This window comes from Myotis daubentonii, chromosome 1 (genome assembly GCF_963259705.1).
Source record: "Myotis daubentonii chromosome 1, mMyoDau2.1, whole genome shotgun sequence".
Classification (NCBI taxonomy): Eukaryota; Metazoa; Chordata; class Mammalia; order Chiroptera; family Vespertilionidae; genus Myotis; species Myotis daubentonii.
The window spans coordinates 27,509,498-27,528,700 of NC_081840.1; the positions used below are offsets into that span (position 1 = coordinate 27,509,498).

The 19,203-nt window shown below is 41.9% G+C and overlaps 2 protein-coding genes and 1 pseudogene across 6 annotated transcripts in view; 2 read left to right on the top strand and 1 right to left on the bottom strand.

Annotated features, from left to right (window-relative positions):
• RAD51B (RAD51 paralog B) overlaps nucleotides 1-7,137 on the bottom strand; it is a 611,763-nt gene extending 604,626 nt beyond the window's left edge. For all 4 annotated transcript variants that reach the window (XM_059692581.1, XM_059692571.1, XM_059692589.1 and 1 more), the window contains exons 1-3: nucleotides 7,044-7,137; nucleotides 3,140-3,256; nucleotides 1,876-1,989 (exon numbers count right to left, since the gene is read on the bottom strand). In XM_059692581.1, the coding sequence (XP_059548564.1) occupies nucleotides 1,876-1,989; nucleotides 3,140-3,223 (198 nt within the window). In that variant the 5' untranslated portion in view covers nucleotides 3,224-3,256; nucleotides 7,044-7,137. The remainder of the gene's footprint in view (nucleotides 1-1,875; nucleotides 1,990-3,139; nucleotides 3,257-7,043) is intronic.
• Nucleotides 7,138-8,141: 1,004 nt separating this feature from the next.
• ZFYVE26 (zinc finger FYVE-type containing 26) overlaps nucleotides 8,142-19,203 on the top strand; it is a 73,170-nt gene continuing 62,108 nt past the window's right edge. For both annotated transcript variants that reach the window (XM_059692611.1, XM_059692620.1), the window contains exons 1-4: nucleotides 8,142-8,262; nucleotides 8,755-9,031; nucleotides 10,556-10,634; nucleotides 17,623-17,712. In XM_059692611.1, the coding sequence (XP_059548594.1) occupies nucleotides 8,838-9,031; nucleotides 10,556-10,634; nucleotides 17,623-17,712 (363 nt within the window). In that variant the 5' untranslated portion in view covers nucleotides 8,142-8,262; nucleotides 8,755-8,837. The remainder of the gene's footprint in view (nucleotides 8,263-8,754; nucleotides 9,032-10,555; nucleotides 10,635-17,622; nucleotides 17,713-19,203) is intronic.
• On the top strand, nucleotides 10,885-17,295 carry LOC132227702 (probable ribosome biogenesis protein RLP24; annotated as a pseudogene).

Below are 19,203 nucleotides of genomic sequence, written 5' to 3' on the forward strand. Positions count from 1 at the left end.
TACACCCTTTTATGGCTTCTCATTGCTCCCAGAATAAGGTCCAAAATCCTTAACATTTTCTGCAGGTCCTAATGATCTGACTCCTGCTTACTCTTTGACTTCATCTCCTGCCATTCTCTTCCTCACTGCTGTGTTCCAGTCACACCAGCTTGACTTGATGACCATGCAAGCACCATTCTGCTTCCCTTCACTGCCTGGGAAGTCTTCCCCCCTCACCCCTTCTTCCCCCCATGCAAGCACCATTCTGCTTCCCTTCACAGACTGGCCCCACTGCCTGGGAAATCTTCCCCCCTCACCTCCCTTCCCAACTCCTTTGATTATCTCTCTCCTATTCATCCTTCAGGTTTTAGCCTTAGTGTTGCTGGAGCCCTCTCCTAAATTAAGTAATGTCTCCTGTTATTAAGTTTCAAGACTCCTTTAACTTTTCCTTCACAGGACTCACTACAATTAACTAAATATTTATGTAATTATTTGTTAATGTCTGACTTCTCCCACTAGACTATAAGCTACGGGAAGGCAGGAACTTTATCAATCTCGTTCACTACAATAGCCCCAGTACCTGACAAAGTACCTGACACATGGCTGGACTCAATAAAGATTTGTGGAAAGAATAAATGACTGAATAAACAAATAGGCAAAAAATATTTATTGAAGGAATGAACTAAGGCTAAGCCAGGACTCAAATCTAAAGAATGCTACAAGAGTGCATGTATAGCAAAAGAGAAAGATGAATTCCTGAACTGGCATTTGGATGGTATCGAGATTGCAACTGAAGTTATGATGTAAGTGGAGGCTAAAGTGAATTTCTTGCTCATGCTCTCTTATTACTTAACTAGAAATAGACCATAGATATTGACTGAACACAATGAAAATTATCAAATTAAAAGGTTGGTGTTTTACAACATTTGAAATAGTAACAGGTTATTTTGAATCTAGTCGTAAAATCATCTCACTATTTTAACTCTAACTTCTCTGCTAAAACAAAGTGAGCTGTCCAAAGCTAGAGATCACTGGCAAAGCTAATAGTAGTGCCAAACCCCAACTGCGATTCTAATTCTCCTTCTACCTGCTCTGCCTTTAAGGTATTTTCCTCAGATCACAAGCTAAAGTTGAACAAAAGAAAGTAGTCTTTCCGTCCATTGTTTCACAAGTCTCAAATGACACTTCCTACTTTGTAGAATTGCACTTCTATTGCTCAGTGGTTACCAAATTTCAATATGAGAGAGTAAAATAAGTAATTTACAATCCACATAAATAAATACATTTGGAAATCACTGAACAGTCTTTTAGGCAACTCTTATTCTTGGAAAACAATATCGTCTCTACCATGCATAAACTTACAATTTGAAAAGCTAGTCATGTGACAGAAAATATGAAAAAAAATAGTACAACCTGATGTTATAAAAGACTTTTACTCTTCTCAAGAGAGAGGATAAGTTTTTAAGTATTATTTATTTAATTAAGAAGCAAGTGCAAGTCTAATATGTATAGTAAGTGATGATGGTACAAGTATTAATAGAGATAGGGAAATCTATAATTAAAAGTATATTAAAATTTAACCATGAGGTCCAAAAATCCTACCCAAACAAACAAGAGAAAGATGACCTTTTGAAATACCACTTTTAGATACAAAGAAAAAAACTTTGTTGTCCCCTCATTCCGGTAATTAGGAACTATCTCCCATGAGCTTATAAACTACATAAATTTTCACATATGTTCTCATTAGAAGACTAACTCTGGTGTAAGAGTCAGTATTTTTGAGGTACTCATCTCTATTTTTGTTTTTGCCTCCCCCCAAATAAGATTTTAAATGAGATGAAGAATAATATAAAAATAAAAATAATAACCAAATCATAATTTAAAAATATAATATACCGTTTGCATCCGTGGGGCACAGGCCCTGCTGACCACACACAGAAGTTCATGGACACCTCGATAACTAAGGCCAGTGATCTTCATTAGCTCCAACGGGGAAAGACACAAAAAGTCCTAAAGAAAAAGGTAGACATATGTAATACTTTCAACAATAAAGATTTTTTTTTATAAAAAGTCCTAATGAGACATAAAGAAAACATTTTAAACATATATGTAACAAAGATAATGGAATTAAAAAGAAAATTTCAACTGATACTGTCCATGTGTAGATAAAAGTGGAATTTGTTGCAGATCAAAGATTTATGTGCTCCTTATAGTACTTTCCCTTCAAAATATGCCTTAACTAAAACATATGATAGTCTTAACTTGTAATTATTCTATTTATTTGGCATATGCCAAAGGACTCACTGAGTAACATCACATAGCAGCAGCATCCAACCCATGTGTGTATGAACACTGCACGAGTACCTGAAAAGTTTGGGCACAAATATCCAGAAAGTGTCAGGTGGAAATGTGTTTCTTCCTAAGCTACGTGAGATCATTCAGAGGAAGTATTTGATAATTGACAGAGAACAAAACTGACTATGAAATGAAATGTTAAATTTCATACTTTTAAGGGTGTTTCAAAACATGAACATGGGGACTACTAAATGTATAACAGAAGAACCAAAAAGATCTTTAACACACGGAGCAATATCTTACAATTACAACATATTCTGAAAGGCTGTCTTATTAAGGATTAAATCCTAATCTAAAGCCTTAAATCTCATTTAACCCCAAAGAGATTTGCTTCACTATTTAGAGCTTAAAAATGCAACATCTTCTCTATACATTTTCTCATTCCATCAATAGGAAAATGATCCTAACTATTCATTTCTCTTGCTTTCAAGAGGAATTATCCATTTTGAATACCATTTCCTCATTCGAGTCATATTTCTTGTGTAATTACAAAAATTTCTTTTAAGTAGGTGAAACTTCTCTAAAACCCCAAATAAAGGCACAGGTGTACTTCACCTTATGCCATGAGCATCCTTCTCCCCAAAATGTAAAAATATTAAACCTGGATAAATGAAATCATACTTGGAAGCATAACCTAAATGGCTCACCATTTAAAATTAGTCTACAGAGAAACACCATCACTTATCCTTTTTATTCTATAAACCTAAGTTTTTACATTTCAGGTTTACTTAAGAGTTATTATGGTATACTTAAAATTAATTTGTACTTAATATTTCTCATTGAAAAAAAATTAAATAAATTTTACCTGACAGGTAACAATCTGGTGTCTGTTCAGACGGTCACATAGCTCTTGTGATAAACCCACTCGTCTTAGTTTCTTGCTACCCATGACTCCAGATGTGGGGGGGTAGGGGAAACACACCTTTAAAAAAATTAGAAAATAGCATAAGCTATTATGGCTAGATGGCTACTTTCTAAAACACTGCGCAATAAAAAAAAAATATTCAAATTTTTCCATGTGCATAGTGAAATATAGAGTATTTAAAATATTACTGATAAAATAAAGGAAGGCATACATACACACACACAGAGAAGCATATACTAGTACACAGAGAAACAAGGCAAGATAAAAATATACAGTTCACACCATTCTTTGATAGTTATTACATGAATATAATAATACCACTTGACATTTGTAAAGCATCTTGAGATTTTCAATGCATTTATAAATTTGGATGTATAAATAACCTTCAAGGCATATTTCAAAACCACTCCTAGAAAGTCTTTACTTTCATTGGATTGTAACAATAATAAATTAATTGAGCATCTACTATGCCAGGCACGGTTGCTATACATAAATTATCACATTTAATCTTCTCAACAGCCCTATAAGAAAGGTTATAGGCCCCATTTTTGCATATGAGAAAGCAAAAGCCTAGACAGTTTAGCTATTCTATTATCACCAGAAAAAGTAAATGATGGTTCCAGATTTCAAACCCAGGAAGTCTGACTCTGAGGTCTATCCTCCTAATCTTTGTACTCTACTGCAAGTCCATGATCATATTTAACTTCTTTTTCTATGAGTCTAAGCAAATCTTCTGAACCAAAGGAGATTTTATTATTCCAGGTGTTATTTACAAGCTGAATTGTTGTTTAGTATACTAGCTTCCCACATTCCCACACACTGTACTAGCTGACCACACTCCCATATATTAGGTGCTAGAATAGAATCACTGTGATTCCCTTAATAATGTATGCAAAGGAAAGGCTGTGTATCTCACTGAGATGGCAAAATAGTCTCGGGTTAGAATAGAAACAGGAAATCTTCATTGTTCCAGGGGACAAAGCAGTGTAATTATCATAAAAATAAAATTTTGAAACAAAAATATATACTGAGAATGTGGGTATTTCTTTTCAATACCATGACCCACATTTCTATCTAAATTCTCTGAATCAGACTGTCTCTGTGTATCAGATTAAATCTCTCTCTCTTTCTCTTTCTCTCTCTCTCTCTCTCTCTCTCTCTCTCTCTCTCTCTCTCTCACACACACACACACACACACACACACACACACACACGTACCCTTCCCACTAACAGAATACATCCCTCTCGATTCTCTTAATGGTAACTTGTCAGTACTCATTTCTGTTTCCCCAGTAGGAATTTTACTAAGTGACATGTGCTATGTCATTGCCTAGTGTCTTTACAGATCAGGTAGTTTTGGGGAAGGACCCCATTTAGACCGATAAATTCAATAAAAAAGGAGGACAGTAAACCCCAAACTACCTGGACTTTAACAATGACCAGCTCCAGCCCTGGCCAGTGTGGCTCTATTGGGGATCCTGTGTTGTACTGAAGGGTTGCTGGTTCAATTTCTGGTCATGGCACATGCCTGGGTTTCAGGCTCGGTCCCTGGTGGAGGGTGTGCAGGAAGCAATCCATCAATGTTTTACTATCTCATCAATGGTTTTTTCTCTCTCTCTTCCTCTCCCTTGCTCTCTAAAAATCAGTTTAGCTGAAACCGGTTTGGCTCAGTGGATAGAGCGTCGGCCTGCGGACTGAAGGGTCCCAGGTTCGATTCCGGTCAAGGGCATGGACCTGGGTTGCGAGCACATCCCCAATAAGAGATGTGCAGGAGGCAGCTGATCGATGTTTCTCTCACATCGATGTTTCTAACTCTCTCTATCTCTCTACCTTCCTCTCTGTAAAAAAATCAATAAAATATATTAAAAATAAAATAAAATAAAATAAAAATCAGTTTAAAATCTTAAAAAACACACACAGCCCTAGCCGGTTTGGCTCAGTGGATAGAGCATCGACCTCTGGACCGAAGGGCCCCGGGTTCGATTCCTGTCAAGGGCACATGCCTGGGTTGCGGGCTCAATCCCCAATAGGGGCCTTGCAGGAGGCAGCCAATCAATGATTCTCTCTCATCATTGATGTTCCTATCTCTCTTCCTCTCCCTTCCTCTCTGAAATCAATAAAAATACTTAAACACACACACACACACACACAAGAAAAAACAATGACCAACTCTATTATCTCTGCCTTTATTAGGGCCACTCCCATCAGTTGCCTGGACTATTGCATGTTGCTTCTGGTCACTCACTGCCTCACACACACACAAGCAAAATCCATTCATTTGCTCCTTTTACAGGCACTCTTTATTTTATTTTACTTCATTTTTTTAATCCTCACCCAAGGATATGTCTACTGATTTCTATAGAGAGGTGCAGAGAGAAACATCCATCCCCGCTCCAAAGCATACAAACACACACACACACACACACACCAGGATTTGAACCCGAAGCCCTTTAGGTGCATGTGACCATGCTCCAACCAACTAAGCCACACACCAGGGCCACAGGCACTTTTTAAGCACACGCTCTGCTAAGTTCTGGGATACAGGAATCATTTAAGCATATTCCCTCCCCTTTGGCAACTCACAGTAAAAAATGAAAAGAAATGTATGCAAAAATAACTAGTCATGCAATAAGTATTGCCACTGGAATTTAAATGTGTTGTGGACAAGGAGGCACACCAAACTGGCCTGCAAGGTAGCTTCCTAAAAAGTTGCTCTAATCCTGTAAAACTGCCCATGGAACCATTCGCCTACAAGGTAAATTCCACAGGATTAAGACCCTTCATCAACTGATTCCTCCTTTCCCTCTCATTCCTACATCAGACTGCACGGCCCAAATCCTGACCTTCCTTGCAAAGTTACTTCACCTCCCACTGTCTTAGTTTATCCATCTGTAAAACGAGGGTAATTCAAGTATCTACTCCATAGGAATGTAATGAAGGTTAAAGGATTGCACATAATGCTCAAGGTTAACCATCACTACCCGTTTGTTCAGGAAAACATCATTTGCTCCCTCACATGACCAGCTCTCCAGCTACAACAGTATATTGGTAGGTTAGGCAATCATAGCCATCCTGCCTCCCTGACTTGCCTCCACAAAGCTTTAACCCAACTCAGCCTCTTCTTCTCCAATGTTCTCATCATTGTACATCTATTTGCCCGATAATTAAAGTTTTATTATGGCTTGCATGTTTGATTCTTCCTCCAGAGACTGTAAGTTCCTGCTCTGTCTGTGTGTACATACGCCCAAGTGAATGGGAAATGGAAGATATTCAAGCCTGGAGATTCAATCCTCTCCTCATTGAAAGAACACTCCCCCTGTTAGATATTCAATGAAAACTGTGAAATAACAATAGCTAATATTTATTGAGCCCTTATTACAACCACTACACTGTTCCAAGCGCTTCGGATGTTTTACCCCAGTTTACAGATGAAAGACACGGAGGCCCCGAGTTGAAAACGTCCGCATTCGAATCCAGGGATCTGACTCCAGATTCCACGCTATTATCTACCTGAAGACGGGCAGGCCCTCAACTTCCCCCAAACACGGGCTCCCCTGTCTAGACCCCCAAAATTCCCGGAAGGAAAAGTGAGGGGTGGACATCAAGAGGCAAAAACAACACCGCAGAATCCTCTAAAAAGAACTGTTTCAACAAGGCCCAGCTTCCTTGCAAACCTACAAAAGAAGCTCCCAGATCCGCGACAGGGTTCACGTTAGGATCCCTACCGACTGAAGGGGGCGTGCCCTGCACCCAAGAAAGATTCTCCAATATGAATACCACAGGCCCAGAGAAGGAGAGCACCCCACTTCCCCACAACGGCCCCCAAGATGAAACTTTTCAGTACCGGGTCTGCAGCATCCAACTTTCAAAGTTTCCCCCACCCATCACTCAGTTCCCCGCGGAAAATGCTGCAAAGCAACAAGCTAAGCGCTGGTTGGAGCGTCGTCCTGGGAACTATCCAATCAGAGGCAGACAGAGCCCGGTCGGCTCCGCGGCTTGCTGGGAGTTGTAGTTCACACTCGGAAATAAATTTGCCAGTTTCTCAGTCTAGTAGTAATTATCAAAATGCGGTGGAGGAACATAAGCAAAGAGTGTATGAAACCAGGATAAACCTTGCTAGATGTGTTCTTTATTTTGTCACTACATTGAAAAATTCCTTAATGGATCCGAGACTAGGTTAGTTTTCGGGAAATCCCTCTATCATAGGAGAGGTTTTGGAAGAAGCTTTCGGTTTGTTTTGGCTTGCTTTTTTCATCACCCTTTGGTAGTGATTATAGATTGGGCAATGCTGAATAAAATTGCTCCAGCCGTTACTTCCTCAGGTTCCGATTATTTCATCTACGAAGAACTTTTGCTCATGCTTTGCATGCCTCTATTTTATAATGTAGCCCATTTCACCCTAATTATTGCCCTGCGCCCCTCACTAAACTGAGCTCCTTGAGGACCGGGACCACAACTTGTTCCGCTTCGAAAGGCTAGCACACCGCTCAGTTAACGGTTGTCGGGTAAATGAGCAAATAAATGAATAGAGTTAAACAGAAGAAAATGGGACTTCGGAACGCAGGGTTCTGGGATTATAAATGAGCCCAAGTATACAGAATAAAATTGGAGGGGGATTGATTCTGGTCTCGCTCTGGGTAACCCCCCAAGGTTTGGCAAAGCACTGATTGGAGCTCAGTAACCGCTGACTTCAACCGCTAGGGAGAAAAGAGGGCGGCGGAACAAAATCAAGGAAGAGAGCTGTTTCTGCCGCCCGCTTCGCCGAACGCAGAACGGAAGGCGTCGCGCAGAGGAATGGTCAAAACTAAAAGGAATGTTCCTTAGCCAGGTGGCCGAGGGACTCTCCCCCAGCCTCCGAGCTTCCTAGTTCCTAGAGGTGGCGTCACGTGACCCAAACAAGTATGGCGCTTTATTTGCATCTTCCCTCCATTGGCCAATAGGAGTGGCCGCCGTCCACCGTCAGCCCCGCCACCCGCCTTGCGAGCCCCACATGGGACCTGTCACCTGACTCGACTGAAACATGGCTGCGCGGGGGGCACTGTCGCTGTGGGCACCGGGAGCAGGTGAGTGTGAGGCGCCCCAGAGAAGGCAGGAGCGCTCTCCAACACCCCTGCAGGGGGCGTCCCTGCGCCCCAACCCCACCGCCCTCCAGGTCGGGCACCGAGTCACCTCTGGACCCTCAATCCGCTGCCTCACGGGAGGGCTCCAACGAGGGAGGGTCCTGCTGAATTTCCCATCCTTAGGGAGTGACCACCTGGGGCTTGGGAGCCGGACTGCGAATAAAGTTCCGGAGGGGCTGCGAACGTGGAGTTCAGGGGCTGCGCCTCCGGCTGATACGATCGTTCATATTAAGTGAATGTCAGATGCTCGTAGAGAGATGAGATCCGACCCTTGGGGAAAGGTGTAACTTCTCAAAGACGGCAGGAACATGTCAAAGCCATCTTACCATGAAGATGAGGAAAGTCAACCCCGCCTTCCCCGTCGGGCTGGTAGTTACTAATTGTCTAAATACAACGCCGTCCGTTTCCTCTCACTCTGGTGTGTACTGTCCGTAGGAGGTGATCCACGGAGGAGAAAATTGACCATGTGTTCTGCGTAATTCATCCCTTCCTGTCTCCCTGCACTCTGTGCTGGGAAAATGCATCATCCGTTTGGAAAAGAGGAAACCGCTTCCCAGAGGGAGCTGTTTGGGTTTTTCTGTGAGTGCCTGCAGCGAGGAGAGTGGGAGCTGGCACAGGCCTGTGTGCCTCAGCTACACGCGGCGCAAGGGGACATTCCCAAGCAGGTGGAGGACATTCTACGGGCGCTGGTGGCGTGTCCCCATCAGCTGAGGTAAGGGATCCGAGCCCTGGCAGGCAGTCACGGGGCACGGGACACAAGAGTCAGGGTTTGGGCTCGGGTCCATGAGCCTCACTCCGCTACTCCCTGAAGAATTAGCAGAGGGGGAGTGTATTTCACATGCTCTGAAATTTTACCTCTGTAATACTTACCTATCACCTAATTAATATTGGCTTTGAATTAGCACTTGGAACTGTGTTTAAGCCTGGTCAGCAAATTATCTATGGAACCACCATTTCTTGTTTATTATCATTAAAGCAGATGGTGGGGCTGCGTTGAAAAGCATTTTCTCTGCCTCCAAAAACAAACAAACGCTACTCTCTTCTGACTTATGAAATTGAAGTGAATTCACTTCAGAACTACTGGAAGTGAATTCACTTAAAGCTTTTTTTTTTTAATAATTATACTCCCAAGAAGTGCAAAAAAAATACAAAAAGTACCCTTTCAATAGCTTCCCCCAGTTGTGACATCTCTTAATAGTACAATAGCAAAACCAGGAAATTAATACAGGTAATTACTGTTAACTAGATTATTCCGTTTTCACCAGCATTTAATCTGGGTTCATTTTTCTGTGTGTAGTTCTATGCAACTTTATTCATGTGTATATTCATGTCAAGATACACAACTATTTCATCACGACAAAAGAATTCCCTTACTTCCTGTAGTCAAAATACACAACTGTTTCATCATACCTCTCTGTATTTTGATCTCTCCTTGCCCCCTGACAACCACTGTTATCTATCTAAATATTTAATGAAATTCTTTCTGACAGTGCTAATAACTAATGGTAGAGGAATTAAATGTACTATTCAGTTTCTCCCTCAATTTTCATTACTTTGGCAATTACGTTATGTTGTTTAAGTACTGTATTAACATACATACAGGGTGGCGCAAAAGTAGGTTTATAGTTGTAAGTATGTGAAACAGAGTCTATTCCCATATTATTTATTAATTATTGTATTATTTTCCATATGAACAACTGTAAGCCTACCTTTGTCCCACCCTATATAGAGTGGAGACTTAGGTGACTTTTCTTCCTTTATTTTTTCCCCCTTAAATTTGTGTTCCAGCCTGTTACTAATTTATATTACTAACTTCAAAGAAAGGCTTATGAATTCCTATAACCCTCTTTTTGGCATAGAGTTAAAAATAAATTTTTGTCAAGTTCCTTTTTTCTTTAAGACTACTTGATTCAGTTTCTATTTTCAAGAATATACTTTAGATGGCTTTGCTTTTATGGTTTTCTATGTAATATTTTGTTTAAAAATAATAAAGACTAGATAGGGAGATGGAGGTAGAATTAAGACCTTTTTTTTCTTTTTTATGAAAGCTGCTAGCTCTATTCTGATTCTAGTTTTATTGATCTATCATGTACATTTGAAACTTTTCTCATTAGAACATCTTGCCTGTTCAGGTTGAAAATAGACTGAGCATTGAAATCTAAATCTTGGATGGCAAAAGAGGAAAACGTCAGTAGAAATTCTTTGTTTAGGAATTCTTTCTCTCTACATTTTTCAGATGTGGACCAGACATCAACCCTCAAAGATTAGCCTGGGTCTGGCTTCTTGTACTGGAGAAGTGGTTTGCCCAAGAAAAAGTAAGTAGGTTTCTATTTCAAATTTTCTCCTGAGGCCGAGACAGGGAACAGTTTGGCAGTAGTTATGAGATTTCCCCTCTGACTGTTACTTCCTTTATTATGAGGTTTGTAACATCCTCTCTCGGTACTGATAGTGAGACTGGCTCACATTTTTATTGATGTCTTTTTACCCAAATTCATTCATTAATTCACTAACATAACATTAGTATGTAATACCGTTTGAAGTGATACCATTCTGCTAAATACCATCATGAGAGCTGTGCCTGAACAGAGCTTTGCAGATCTTAGTGAGAGCGACAAGGTAGGGAGTAGGGAGTGACATATGACTCTCGTAATACCCAAGTAATGGAGAATGGGCTGGGCTGAAACTTGTTTGTTCTTCCAAAAATCTCATTTTCACTAGTTCAGTGCAGTGAAATCTTGTAGATTTAAACCTCATTAATTAATAAGTTAGTAATGAACATGAATTGAATGATAACTTACCAAATATAAAAACAAAGTGAGCAAATTAATCCTGAAGAAATTGTGAGGAAGTGCTTTTTTTTTCCCCCAAAAGAAAAATTGCCATGAAAAGCCTTTTTATTTTTTTAACTTTAACTTTATTGGTTTTAGAGGAAGAGAGAGGGAGAGGGAGAGGGAGAGGGAGAGGGAGAGAGAGAGAGAGAGAGAGAGAGAGAGAGAGAGGAGAGATATCAATTGGTTGCCTCCAGTACACCCTGACTGGTGATGGGAACTGCAACCTGAGTATATTCCCTGACCAGGAATCGAACCCGCCACCTTCTGGTGTACCATACTACACTCTAACCAACTGAGCCACTCTGGCCAGAGTGAAAAGACTTTTTAGAAGTATGTGATAGTTATCAGAAATTGATATCCATGAGAGTCAACCTTGGACCTAGCAATCAACCTTGGAATTTGGTCCATTCTCATGGAAAGATTAACAACCTTGCTGCCCAAACAATGGAGTCCCACCCCAACCTTCTACTTTCCCATGCCTTTAATTCCTACTTCCCCATACCTATAACCCATATTTTCCTGTGTAATCGTTGTCCTACTATATATAAGCAGATGGCTTATGGGGGGCTGCAAAGCAGATTTTGTGGATGACCTGCTGCTCTCCCATACTGCTGGCAGTATGGGAATAAACGTCCATATATGATTCAAAAAAAGAAAGAAAGTTATATCCATTAAAGGTATTTCTCTGAGGCAATTTTTATTAAACCTCAGACTTTAAGATTTAAGTGAGGAACCTCTGATTCAGAAGAGAAATGACTGGCCCAAGGTCATACCAATAAGCTGGCAAAATTAGAGGTGGAACCAAGATCTTCTGATTTTGAATTCCCATTCCTCTGCTTTTTCCACCTCAAGATTAGTTTTAGCCTTCATGGACTTAAAAGTAGGAAACTATAAGTTCTATTTTATAAATATCTATACTTTAACCTAATTTTCTTCTTTACTCCCACAGTCATCAGAATTTTGTCTTTAGTTCCAGTTGTGCTTGGCCCCTACCCTTCTCTCCACAGAGCTGTCAAAAGTAACAGAAATTACTAATCCTATCTAATAAAAGAGAAAAATGGTAATTGGCGTACGATGATACCCTTTTCATTGGCTAATCAGGGCTATATGTAAATTAACTGCCAACTAAGATTGGCAGTTAACTGCCAACAAGATGGCGGCTAATTTGCATATGTAGGCACAATGCAGGGAGGCGAAAGGGAAAGCAGGAAGAAGCCCCCTGCCACTGACAGTGATTGGAAACCCAGGGGGGAGCTAAGAGCTGGGGGGCAGGGCAAAGGCGGCCCTGGGGCCACCTTTGCCCTGCCCCCCAGCCATGATCGGAGAATCAGGTGCATTTTCCGCCCTGGCCAGTGATAGCAGGAAGTAGGGGTGGAGCCAGCGATGGGAGCTGGGCACGGTCAAAGCTGGCAGTCCCAGGAGCTAGGGGTCCCTTGCCTGGGCCTAAGGCGAAGCCCACGATCGCGGGGCCGCTGCAGCTGTGGGTCCCCGCTGCCCGGGCCGGACGCCTCAGCCAGAGGCGTTAGGCCTGGGCAGGGGCGGAGCCTGCAACCGCGGGGAGCTGGGGGTCCCCTGCTCAGGCCTGACACCTCTGCCGGAGGCCTCAGGCCTGGTCAAGGGGCCGATCCGGTGATTGGTGATCGGAGGGTGATGAGGGTCAACTCCTCTGGCCGAGGCATCAGGCCTGGGTGGGGGGCGGAGCCAGGGATTAGGGGGATATGATGGTCCCCTTGCCCAGGCCTGAAGCCTGGGTCAGAGGTGTCAGGCTTGGGTGGGGGGTGGAGCAAGCGATCAGAGGAAGATGGGGGTCCCCTGCCCAGGCATGATTCCTGGGCCAGAGGCCTCAGGCCTGGGTGGGGGCCAGAGCCAGTGAGCAGGGGGAGATGGGGGTCCCCTGTCCAAGCCTGACACCTCTGGCAGAGGCGTCAGGCCTGGGCAAGGGGCCGATCAGGCAATCGGAGGGTGATGGGGGTCTATGCCTCTGGCCGAGGCATCAGGCCTGGGCAAGGGGCAGAGCCAGCAATTGGAGGGGTCTGGGGCTCCCCTGCCCAGGCCTGACGCCTGGGCCAGAGGCATCAGGCCTGGGCTGGGGGCAGAACCAGTGATGGGGGGAAATGAGGGTCCCCTGCCCAGGCCTGACGCCTCTGTCTGAGGCGTCAGGCCTGGGCAAGGGGCCGATCCTGCGATTGGAGGGTGATGGGGGTCAACGCCTGAGGGCTCCCAGTATGTGAGAGGGGGCAGACTGGGCTGAGGGACACTCCCCCCCCCCACACACACACACACCCAGTGCACGAATTTCATGCACTGGGCCCCTAGTCAATATATATAAAAGGCTAATATGCTAAGTATCCCTCCACCTATCTGACTGGTCACTATGATGCGTACTCACCACCAGGAGGCAGACGCTCAACACAGGAGCTGCCGAGCTGCAGTGACTTGGCAGCTGCGGTTCTCAAGTGATGCACCCTGAAACCAGAGAGGAAGGAGCCCGATTCCTCGTGGGGCCGTGCAGTTCTACCTTTAGCTGTGGGTTATGTTGTTGCTGGGGCACTGTCGGCCCCAAATCTGGTTTACTGCACACTTGCATTTGTGTTCCACACCCTGTACAACAGCAACTTTGCAGAGTGCCCTCTCTCACTCCGGGACCCCTCAGGGGATGTCAGAGAGCCTGTTTCAGCCCGATCCCTGTAGGCCAGGCCGAGGGACCCCACCTTCTGGAGGGACCCCGCTCACTCCGCAGGGGCCGGGGAGGGACCATGAGAGGTTGGCTCCAGGGCATGTCCAGCTCGTCTCACCCAGTCCTGCCCCACCAGCCACCTTCTAATTAATTTCCTTTCAATGTGCACGAATCTGTGCACCGGGTCACTAGTCTAAATATATTTCTTATTCAGGCATTTGCCAATTGTCTGCAAAAAGAAATGATGAAAAAACTAGGAGGAAAGAAAGAACCAAAATTGAAAAGTAACCCCAGGATAATTAAGAGTTGACTATAGCTTCAGATTTAAAAGAGAAAAACTTGAGCTAAAATATTTAATAGTAGCTTCAAAGAGAGAAGAAAAAATGTTTTATTGTTACTAAGGATATTTCCAGTACAAACATGGAATTTATCAACCAGATGAATTTTACTCTCACTGAAGGGCATTTGCTTACTTTATGGCTGATTGGTTGCTTATTTTATGGGCACTTGGCTCAACCAGGTCAGGTGATGGATTTAACTTGCCTGACTCGTTAGCCCAGACTAGGGGTTGTTCTTGCTTTTGCCAGCACCGAAGTTCCTTCATTCTATAAGGCTCCAATGCTTCAGTTATTTAAGAAGTTGTAGGATTTCTAAACTTCAAACAAGGACCTCAGAGAATTTTAAAACTTTATACAAGGACTAAGATTTCAAGTGAATTCTTGGAGTAGTTCTCCAAGGCCATTCATTATCCTGGAGTGGCGTTCATCTTTCGGGCACTAGCTGGCTGCCTATCCTTTTGCAGTCTCCCACCTTCTGCTGAAAGCTTCCTTTGTAATTGTTAGTGGAAACGATGATTCCATTTTCCCTTTCCTTTATATCATGTAGTGATTTATCTCTACATGAGTAACTGCAGAAATGTTCACCGCCATGCTGCTCCTAATAGGGGAAAGCTGAAAACAACTCCCATGTCCACAATGCAGCATGGACTCGTCTATTTGTAAAATGCCATTATGAAAATTGGGTGGTAAATGAATTTCAGTGACATGGGAAAAATGTTCATGTTCTGCCATGTGAAAAAAAAGTTTAGGAAACAGTAGATTTGGTATGCATGCATTGATGCATGGTCTGAATGCCCTTACACCACAGTATTAATCGTTCTTTTAAATGGAAAGATTCTGGGTGAGGGGTGGTTTCATTTGCCTATTTGTATATTCTAATTTTTCTACACTGAACATTCTTTGCTTTTATAGTAAGAAAATCTGTGCTTAGAAACATGGAACAAATCCTTGCTTGTTTTAGGAATGTTAGTCATTTTTGGCCATGCATATGCATAATATAATGTCACCAGTGAAATAAAATATAAACTAATTAGAATTCTAGATTAAAGTTCTAAAATCTTAACCAGGCTTTGTACTTTTATTAAGGGCTTCTGTCTAGACATCTTACCTGTTCCTTCCCTTTAGTCCTCAATAGAAGCTAATCTTTGCTTCCGGCATGAATTTTCTCCAACTTCCAATCACTGTGTTATACAAGCATTCAGATGGCGTAGGTGCGTTAGAGAAGGGTGTGGTAAGAAGAAATAGGAATTTTTAACCAAGAACATGCCAGATCATGTTAGCCTCTGATGTGATTTATGAATGGCATGAATAGAATAAGTGTGACCTTGTGTTGTAAACTCCCCTCCCACACAATCCTGCAAGTACTTCTTGCCTTGAGATAGGGGACCTTTCAATAAAACCCAGCTTCTGGAAGCTTTAACCAGCTGCATGATTTACAGGTGTCTCTGATATAAAGTTGTGTTTGTCAAGATTATTCCTGCGCTTGATCTATTTGTATTTGTGTCTGGAGAAAAGGTGACTGTAGTTTTAGTGTTAAGAACCTGGTGAAGGGAAGTAATTGTGAAACAAGTTGGTCCCGAAAGAGGCAGAGGCTTTCTCTTCCTTTATACATGGCGAGTGTCGTTAGCAAACACTGGGGTCACTTTTTCCTTTTCATGCTTGAAGCAATTGGAAAGTACTTCCTAACCACTTCGTCTTTAGTAAAGATTATTTTAAAAAATATCTACTTATCCCACAGGTTTGTTTGATTTAGACATTACATGAGATTTTTTAAAACATAGCACACAGTACCTGGCACATAATAAGCGTTTAATAAACATTAGATCCTTTCTGTTTACTTTTGTTTTCCAACTTATAATAATACCACATCAAGGATTTGGACCAAAGAGGATGATGTGGTTCACACCTTCGCAGGCTTACTCATAACTGGGTATTTTGGTCACTGCAAGGGAGGTTTGTTTTTTTTTAATCTTTATTGTTGAAAGTATTGCATTTGTCCCCTATTCCCCTATTTCCCCTCATTGACCTCTTCTAGCCCACCCTCGTCCCCCTCCCCAGGCCTTCACCTCCCTATTGTCTGTGTCCATGGGTTATGCGTATATGCATACAAGTTCTTAGGTTGATCTCTTCCCACCCACCCACCCTCACCTTCCCTCTGAGATTCCATAGTCTGTTCCATGCTTCTATGTCTCTGGATCTATTTTGTTCATTAGATTCCACATATGAGGGAGCTCATGTGATGCTTGTCTTTTTCCAACTGGCTTGTTTTGCTTAGCATAATACCCTCCAGGTCCCCAAGGGAGGTTCTTGGAGAAGGACTTCAAATGACAGAAAAAGTCCTATGAAATGAGCAAACCTTGGAGTTTGAGGCTGACCAGTGTGAGATTTAAGTGATAGTATTTAAGAGGGGTACGCATCCAAGTTTAGCTGTTTTGTTTATAAAGAAAAGTATCTCAACATATTTCTAGGAGTTTAATGATTATCTTAGAGAAACAGCAGAAATAAGAGTAACTGGGGAGATCAAGAAGTGTTATTTCTGTTTCGGGCTCATATACCCTGGCCACGTATGATGTTCATCCAAAACAATTGCAAGGTGTTCAGGTTCTCTAAATCCAAGTGTCATAAAAACTTTAAAAAGAAGCTCAATCTTTACAAGGTCAGGTGGGCTAAAGCATTCCGTAAAGCAGCAGGTAAAGAGCTTACAGTGGATAATCCATTTGAATTTGAGAAATGTGGAAATGAACCTGTCAATAGCCACGAGAGCTGTGGAATGAAATGATCGCTGCCCTGAAGGGAGTCGAAGAGATCAAATAGAGACATCACGCAACATTTATAATGCATAGGTTGAAGAAAAATAAAGAACTACAGAAAGCTCAGGACATCAAAGAAGTCAAGCAAAACGTGTATCTCATCCAGGCTCCTTTTGCATACAAAGGAAAGCAGCTGGCAGCACAGTGGTACAGAAACTGCAAGAGGATGTGGACATGGGAGTTGTTTCTGACAGCTTACTGTTTAACCATTTCTATGAGCACATTGGAGAATCTCCATTAGAGATTTAGAACCTCTAAGTTATTGATTTATTTTTTTACATAAGGTGACTCAAATAAAAAGGTGACTAAAAGCATATCTCTTCTACATTAGTACCTGCAAAACATCAGATTTTATGGATGCTAGATTGCAGTTCCATGTTAAACCTTCACTGATATATGTATATATGTAAATCATGAAAATTCTGTAAAGACAAAGTGAATTTTGGACAGAAAATGATCATGCCACTTGGACAATGGCATCACGTAGTCTTTATGTAATAACTAGTGACAAAAGTGCATGGCTAGTGATATATAAAATAAAATTTTCTTTCAGTAAAAAAAAAAAAAGTCACTGGAGAGAAGTATTTATAATTTATTAACTAAAGCATATGCCTAATCACTGTGCTTTCTTCTTATGATTTTTCTAGAAGTTACTCCCAGCTGTTTTCCGGAGAAAGCTAGAATTTCTTTTATTATCGGAAGACCTTCAAGGTAACATTCCAGAGGACATCCTCAAGGTGAGAGAGGGGTTGGGAGCCGTCTGCCCAGAGTCACAGTTACCAACCAGTTCAGCTTCCAGGGATCCAGCGGAGATAGGTCCCCTAGATCAAGGGTCCTCAAACTTTTTAAACAGGGGGCCAGTTCACTGTCCCTCAGACCGTTGGAGGGCCGGACTATAGTTTAAAAAAAAAACTATGAACAAATTCCTATGCACACTGCACATATCTTATTTTGAAGTAAAAAAACAAAATGGGAACAAATACAATATTTGTATTTGCATGTGGCCCGCGGGCCATAGTTTGAGGACCCCTGCCCTAGATGCTGGCTGTGTACTCTGATCTCACGCAAGACCGGGTTAGATAGAGGCCCCTCTGAGGGGAGTTTAAAATTACGATAAACTTAACTGATTTTAGAATTCTCAGAGGTGTATTATCCAGAAGTACTAAGTACAACTATAGATTAAAGTTTTTTTCATTTCATGTAAAAGGAATACATAACTTGGATTTAAACTAGGTATTTGAATTTTCCACCAGTATATGGCAGGAAATGTGAAGGGAAACAGGAACTAGTATTTGTTGAATACGTGGTTCTGTAAGAGCTACACTGAATGTGTTAGAGTTAACAGCAATCTTCTGGGGCTAGATTCAAACGAAGTCTTTTTGTTTTGTTTTGTTTATTGATTTTAGAAAGAGAGAAGAAGGGTGAGAGAGAGAAAGGAACATCTATTTGTTGTTCCACTTATTTAGGCATTCATTGGTTGATTTTTGTATGTGTCCTGACCGGAGATTGAACCTACTACCTTGGCGTATCAAGATGACACTCTAACCAACTGAGCCACCAGGCCAAGGCTAAACTATAAGTCTTACCTAGATCTATACTTACGTGCCTGAGGTATGCTCTGAGGCTCAGTACTTATTTTCTTCATCACTCTACCATGAGCTAATACAGGCATATTAGCTGTAGGATTTAAAGTACATGCTTTCACTTATATTAAGTCAAGGACTCATGGTTCTGTTCCCATCTTGGAGGCAGTTCATGAAGAAGCATCCCTGAGCACCATACATAGGCACGGTATTAAAGCACCCCCTCTTCTCCCTCTGCACCCACTCTACAAACAAATTATAGGCTATATAACAAGCATGTCGAACATGCGGCCTGCAGGCCACGAGTTTGACATGCTTGCTATAGAGGTTCTTGCCTTTAAGGGCTTAGTCTAGTCAGGGAGGAGAGACTAATAGACACTTGAGACAATTATAAACCATATGGTACTAATTGTGAGTACGTTGAAGGCCCAGTAAGAAGGGAGAGTTGTGTGGGATGGACGTATTAGGACTAGGATTTAGATCAAAGATTAAAAACTGATACATAATGTTCTTTTTTATTATATTTACTTATTTTTTAATTGATTTTAGAGAGAAAGCAGGGAGAGGGAGAGAGAGAGAGAGACAGAGAGGGAGAGAGAGAAATATCAATGCGAGAGAAACATTGATCGTTTGCCTCTAATATGC